The sequence below is a fragment of the Centruroides sculpturatus genome, unplaced genomic scaffold (assembly GCF_000671375.1).
Source record: "Centruroides sculpturatus isolate CEXI.00-Female unplaced genomic scaffold, Cexi_2.0 scaffold624, whole genome shotgun sequence".
Classification (NCBI taxonomy): domain Eukaryota; kingdom Metazoa; phylum Arthropoda; class Arachnida; order Scorpiones; family Buthidae; genus Centruroides; species Centruroides sculpturatus.
The window spans coordinates 256,612-264,284 of NW_019384988.1; the positions used below are offsets into that span (position 1 = coordinate 256,612).

Sequence of the window (7,673 nt, forward strand, 5' to 3'; positions counted from 1 at the left end):
TTCGTCACGCTCCGTACTCTCTCCACATGGCTCCGTGTGACCTTTGGCTATTTCTCAAGCTGAAAATGCCGCTAAAAGGAACCCAAATTTAGTCGAGAGAAGACATCATGCGAAATGCGACGGACCGGCTGATGGCCATTCCAAAAGATGCGTTCCAGCAGTGTTTCCAGCAATGGCAGGAACGCTGGGAGAAGTGTATATATTACCAAAGAGACTACTTTGAAGGGGATTAGGGTTTTGTACCTCAAAGTCAATAAATTTATTTTTGCCGACCAAAGGTCTGATACTTTTTGAACACACCTCGTATTCAATATAATGGTCTTCTGCAGTGTGATGTATATGTTTCTATTCAATTGTAATGTGCCCAGGTTTTTGTGTAGTATGTGTGGTATGACACCTGTAGAGGAGAGAATGATAGGTACAATAAGCACCTTATCCATCCTCCACAGATGCCTTATTTCCTGGGTGAGTTCCATGTACTTGCTGATTTTTTCAGTGCATGTATTTTGTATATTGTGAGTGTTTGAGAGAGATATGTCTATAATGTATGTGATTTTATTGTGTTTGTCAATGAATGTGATGTCTGATCTGTTGTGATAAATTGTTTTATCTGTGATTATGACTGTCATAGTACATTTTGTGCATGTTGTTTTCCAATACTGTCTATGGAATATATTTGTAGTATGATTTGTGGATGTCTAATAATTTGTTTCTTTGCAAGCTCTTGGTGTATTATATTTACTTATTATTATTATTAAACTGACAACAGTTTATTAACCACTCAGCAGTGAGCGATGAATATATTCGTCAAGAGCGATCGTGTGGCAGTGGTGAGGGACATATATATATATATTACATCAAATTCTTTTGGGGGTATTGCCAAAAACTATCCAAAAACTACTGCGAAAAAAAAATTTACATAGAAAATGAATAACAATAAAAATTCTTTTCTTTACTAGACATAACTGTTTACAAAATCTTTTTCTGAAACAGTAATGAGAAAAAAACGTGTGGAAAAATACTCTAAAAATTTTGCACGTTTATTCTCCACTACTAAGAGGTAGCACCATACTGACTATTCCACTGTTGCACAGTTAATGTACTGTTCTTTGATGTTCTGATCTACAAGTTGAAATCATTTCAAGTACAGGTGTTTATTTGTCAGCTGTTAATGGAACAGTAGTTAGAAAAGAGCACCTGTGACCACTTTCCAAACAACTGTTGTCATTTTTACTTATTTATTTCATAATTCATAAAATAACTGCTTTATTAAATCAATCATTCAATCAACTACATACAACCTTGTAAAGCAGCAAAAATGTTTATTAAAATTAATGTTTTCAATCATATTTAATGACCTTCATAATGTTTGCTTTTTGAAAATTAAACAATTTACAAAAGCTAACATAAAATAGAACAAAAACAAGGACTAAATTGTTAAATGGTTAAATTGAAAGATTGTAAAATATTTTATTTTTAATCCTTGTTTGGTGTTCTACCATTTTTTGTTCTACTTTCTGTTAGCTTTTACAAATTGTTCTATTCTTGAATAATAAATCTGACAAAAGTCATTAAAATATGATCAAAATGTTTAGTTTTAATAAATATTTATGCTGCTTTACAAGGGTGTATGTAGTTGATGAGTGATCAATTTATTTTTTATTAAATTTATATAAATAGTGTAAAAAAAATAAAAATTTCATTTTATTTTGAAAGTAATGCTTAAATACTGATCATAGTAGAATCTTTTACACTTTCAATATTTAATGCTATAACCCAAACAATGCTCAGCATATATAATTGCAATAATATAATATCTCTTGTGTCACCAAATTTAAAATTATTATTTATTGTTCAATTCCAGGCATTTTGTGAGAAATTATATTGAAATTGGCATTATGTCTAAAATATTTTATATATATACTAATACTATAACTGATAATTAATGATAATGACTATTTCCTTAATATGTACAAAATCATAAATATTCAAGAAATTTTCCAGAAAAGAAGCTAGATATTTCATTTAAATGTTTTTTTTTTAAATTTCAATTTATAACTACTCTGATTCAAAACAAGCATTTTTTTCCTTAAATATATTATAATTATGAAAAAATTAAGATTTCAGATAAATGACTTGAAAACTTTAAAGTGAAAGCTTTTACATAATTTTAAATTAATGTATAAGATAGCCACAAAGTAGAAATATACTCTGAACTGATAAAAATGCTGTATTAATGTACAATGTTTATTGTAATGTTGAACATATCATATTCTATAATATAACAATAATGATATCAATAAACCATTTATTATGTATATTCTCCTATTTCCAGTCTTCATAGCCATCCTATGAATATAATATAAATTAAATTAAAATCCAAAAACTCGTATAATAAAAACACTGAATTTGAACTTTCATTTAAAATTAATAAGTAATTTTTTAATTCAGAATATATATATATATTTTTTAATTTAAATTGTATCTTCTGAGAAAAATTTAATATTGTATTTTTTCTCTAAATTCAGCAAAATCATAATTTTTTGATTAAAAAAAATTTCATTTTATTAAAATTAACATAATGATAATAGAAATTAAGAGATCTAATTGTACTTGCTTAGTATTTTATTTTTTAGTCATCTAATTTCATTGATAACTGATTAACATGATTATATTATTATAGTTAACAAAAACCAGATAACAATAACGTACAACTACACACCGGAGTTTACTAAATATTACGTACTTCCGAAACCTTTAACTGATGTGAATAAATTTAACATTACTAACGTTTTCAGACCCCTCCTGAGTCCTTCTTCAGGTAAAATCGTCAAAGTAACCATTCGTTTCGAAAGAATTTTCGAAACATCGAACTGTATACATTCGTTCGATGCTTTGAAAAATTCTTTCTAAAGAAATGGTTACTTTGACGATTTTACCTGAAGAAGGACCCAGGAGGGGTCTGAAAACGTTAGTAATGTTAAATTTATTCACATCGGTTAAAGGTTNTATTATAGGATCTACTGACTGGCCACTTGCAGAAAAATTACACAATACTGTGATACAGTTTTTCTTGTCCTGATGCAATGTTATAAAAGTTCGTATATGATTTAGGTCCAGAAGTTTGCCAATTTTTGGACAAAACAACATCCCTGTTTCATTTGCATTGAAGATACAGTAAGGATTTTGCAGAATATCACTTGCACGTTCTTCTCTCAAATAATTATTTAATTCTTAAAACCAATTCTTTATCATCTCTTTTGAAACTGCTGCTCACGCTTTGGATATCACTTCTGTATTCTTTGCTGCTACATTAGGTGCCTTTTTAGAAAAAGCTTTAGCCATTTTTTTCCTGGGTGATCATTATTAAATGGGTTCTTTTGTTTCATATCTTTCATAACTTTCTGAACTGTGTCTTTTACTTCATCAGGATGCATGAGTAAACTCAATTTGGCTTTCCCAATAATCCATTTTTCCTCTGCTTTAGTTAATGTTGTCCATTTTTTGCTCCATTGGTATCTTTCCATGTAATTTATTAAAATTTCTTTTGAAATGTTACATTTTTTGCTAGCCTTTTAGCATTTATTTTATTTTCATGTACTGCTTCTACAGCTGTATAGAAATCTTCTTCACTATACTGAAAACGTCCATAGGCTTTTTCTTTTTATTTATTTCATCTGCCATTTTGAATTTATCTGAACAAAAATAAATTCAAATATCTTTAATTATTCATCTCAAACCATTTTAATTTGCAGCAATGAATGACTACATAACTTTGAACCATGGTCATTTACTGGTACAGGTAGGTTTTTTGGTCATTCACTCATACCTTAGTATGAAACAACATTCACAGATTTTGAATTCTGTGCTCAGAAATGAAATAACCCATATTACTTTATCAGCATTAAATGACCGAAGTATTCCTTCACTGGAGAAGAATCACTTTTCAGATCCAGTAAGTGACCACCTCCCTATCTACACACCTTTAAAGGTTAGAATTAATTTTTGTACCCTAACCATACTTTAAATATCTACAATACTATTTCTTTACTCAATGCTTTGGAAAAATCAATAAATAATTATTTTAAAATGCTGCTATATGAATATGAATCCTTGCCACAATTCTTATGTTAAGTAAAAACAGCTGTTAATAAAAATACACAAAAACTTTCTGTTCAAATCCCAATAAAGTTACTGTAATACAATAGTTATATTTTGCTATTCTATATTATGTATCTATATTTTTTGACGTTTTTACAAATTATACATTCTACGCTTGTAAACTTATTGTTAAATTGGCTAAAGATACCAATTTTTCTGTTATACAGCCCAATTTTCCTTTCTGTTTCCACATTAGACAGGTTCCACTATATACAGGTTAATTTAAATTAATTTTTGCAAAAAATTTAAAGACCTGAAGAAATTTTCCATTAATGACAGTTTTTGCTATATACAGGTTCTGTTATAGACAGGTTTGACTGTATTTAATAAGTAATTATTGATCATAATTCAATTAAAAGATTAAATAAATTTTTTATTTACTGTGGGAAACTGCACAACAAGGTTTGCGGCACTTAATTTAATTGCTTTTCCATCTATTGTTATATTATGTTCAAATTGAAGAACTTTGTCTTGAGCTTCTTTGTTCAAAACTGTTACAACAGCTAGACTTTTCTCTTTATATAAATAAATCTATAAGAAAGAAACATAATAAACATCATAATAATTAAATAATTGGTTTTATAATTTCATTCATAAAATAAAATGTAACTGTCTTTACTTCCATGATAAATAAGTTTTAAAAATTTATATCTATTAATATACTTTATCCAATATAACAGTATTTTTCACATAATAACTTCATATAGTTTATATCAATAATTAATTATACAGGGTTATCCAAAATAAATGTTACCATTTTAAATTGCTCTGATTGTGTTAATTATTACCTGAGACATATGTGATGTACACCAATCGATAGTGTAATTATCTGAGTTTCATCTCCCACCTGAATTCAAAAGTCTTATTGTCTACTACCTCTAGGAAGTAATGAAAATAAAATTAGCAACTCCACAACAGAGATGATGTTTTGTGTTTGAAATCATTTGTCATTGTGCAACACAAGTAATCTGCAGGAGCTATAGAATTGTGAGTTCCATGAGAGAAGTAACAATGGATATGCCATAGATAGCTTAGGAAGAATCTGATTATCAGTTGGATGTGTGCCACATGACAAGAGGTACACATGTTGAGAAATTGTAATGAACAAATGTGAAAGTTGGACAGTTCTACAAAGTTCAATTTACATTAAAATGTTCTCAGATAATAATTAATATAATTACACTGATTCTTTTTGGAAGTATAATTACTTTTTGCAGTTAATATAATTTTTAATGTAATTGATAAATTTTATGAATTTTTTATCATTAATCAATAATATTTATTATTATTGATTAATGATAAATATTTATTTACATTATAAATATCTATGCTATAAAACTTCTGATTAAATTAAATTTTTTAAATGACAAAAATTATTGTCTATGTGAAGACTGAAATAATAACTTACTTTTTGAATATGTTTTGTAATAGTCTTTGGCAATTTTGATAAAACATCAACTTCGTTATATCTTGAATGTACACCTGTCATCATGATAACATCATTTAAAAGAACAGTGTTTTGAGCCATCCAATCTTCAGTTATATAAGCAGTTTGAATAGTATGATTGTGACCATTAATTGTAAAATATTGTTTTTTAATAGCATTCTGAGCTATAAAAAATATTTAACGATTAAATTAGACTTTAGATAATTTCTTAATATTTTCTAATATATTTACAAGATTTATACAAAACTACATTAGAATTATAATTATTAAATGTTTTCATTCAAGTATCAGAAATTTTAAAACTCAAAATATGATGTTGATTCTTATTGCTTCTTTTTTCTTTTAATAATAATTTTGAACAGGATCAAAAATATTAAACTCCTATAAAAAATGTAAATTTTATTAAACTTTGTATTTGTAAAACTTATAAAGTCCACAATGTAATCTGACAAATTAAATTTGCTTAAATTTTCTATAATAAAATCCAAATGTATCGACTTCACATCTAAACTAACCAATCTGAAAGAATCTTTAATTTGGCAATATAATAGTCTTGAAATTAATTGATCAGTATTCTTAATACTGTATTTCAAATGTGGTATATATTTTAAATAATCTTTAAAATCTTTAAAATATAATATTTTAAATTATACATTACAACTTATATATAAATGGCAACTTATATATAAATGGCATGATCTTTATATTAATAATAGATTTAATGTTAAAAATAGAAAAATTGATAATGTATTTATTAAAATTTCTTATATTAAAAAAACTGTATGAAAAATATAAATATTTCTTAGGTGAATCTGATAGGAAAACAAAATAATAGATTTAGTAAAAGCATTTATTTAATAAACAAAGGAAGGTCTGCAATTCAGAAGAATTCTTTAGATGTGGCCGGAGTCATTTATAAACTTCAATGTACATGCACAGATAAGAAGGTTTACATCAGAGAGACAGGAAGAAAACTCGGAATAAGATTGAAAGAGCACGAAGCAGCAATACGATTAAAAAGAATAGAATCTCCCTAGTATCAACACTGTAGTAATAACACCTGTACTATTAATCGTAATAACATAAGAATATTGTATAAAATATAAAATTTATTTGTAAGATGCATTGTGGAACACTATTGTATTAAAAGTTATGCAAATACTATTAATTTGAATACGGGAGTATTCAAATTAATAGTATTTGCATGCTGGGAAATTAATAGTATACATGCATGCTGGGATAGGCTAATCAAATATAAGAGCACAGATAACATTAAACAAAATAACCACTGAAGAGGCTGTAAAGTGAAATGCATTTGGTGAAAATGTTTAATAAAGTAAGAAAGTGATTGACTTCAATTTTTTCCACTTGAGTGATTTTTTAGTTTCTTTGAAATTGGAAAAAAATGAGTAATTTTAACTCATTAGTTTAAGAGATATCTTTAAGTATCTTTTGGGCTTTTTAATTTTTTAAAATTTATAGAATAAACTGATCCCATTGCTTTTATTTATTTTTATACTTTTATAATAATTACTATCTGAAAAATCACTACCTGGCATACTTAATCAGCTTCAGAATGCCATTGTTTTGAAATTTTCAGTTTAAATTCAACTTTGACATGCATAATATAAATTATCACACTATACATGCAAAATTAATTAAATATTTTTAATAAATTTTCAACAATTAAATATTTTGTTCAAAAAATTGAAGAAAATAAATTATATCATTAATTTAAGTATCTGCAAAGAAACAATTAATATTATTATTATTATTATTATTATGTTGGGTTTTGTGAGTTATACTTGGTTCACACCGGCGGCTGTCTACTATGCCAGACCAAAGTCAAGGCATAGCAACCAAAACAAAACTAAAATTAAATAAGTGTGTCAGTGTGTGTGTCTATATTCAGGAATTTCCTAACAATGTGGCATGTATTCAATATAGTGGCCTTCTGTAGTGTGATGTATGTATTTCTACTCAATTGTAATGTTCCCATGCTTTTGTGTAGTGTGTGTGGTATCACACCTGTACAGGAGAGAACGACAGGTACAATAAGCACCCT

General features: G+C 27.0%; 1 protein-coding gene across 1 annotated transcript in view; it reads right to left on the minus strand.

Annotated features, from left to right (window-relative positions):
• Positions 1 to 3,656: 3,656 nt before the first annotated feature.
• Positions 3,657 to 7,673, minus strand: part of LOC111632959 (N-acetylglucosamine-1-phosphotransferase subunits alpha/beta-like) — a 19,970-nt gene continuing 15,953 nt past the window's right edge. Inside the window, exons 5-6 of the mRNA XM_023377479.1 lie at positions 5,570 to 5,772; positions 3,657 to 4,692 (exon numbers count right to left, since the gene is read on the minus strand). Of these exons, the coding sequence (XP_023233247.1) occupies positions 4,522 to 4,692; positions 5,570 to 5,772 (374 nt within the window). The 3' untranslated portion in view covers positions 3,657 to 4,521. The remainder of the gene's footprint in view (positions 4,693 to 5,569; positions 5,773 to 7,673) is intronic.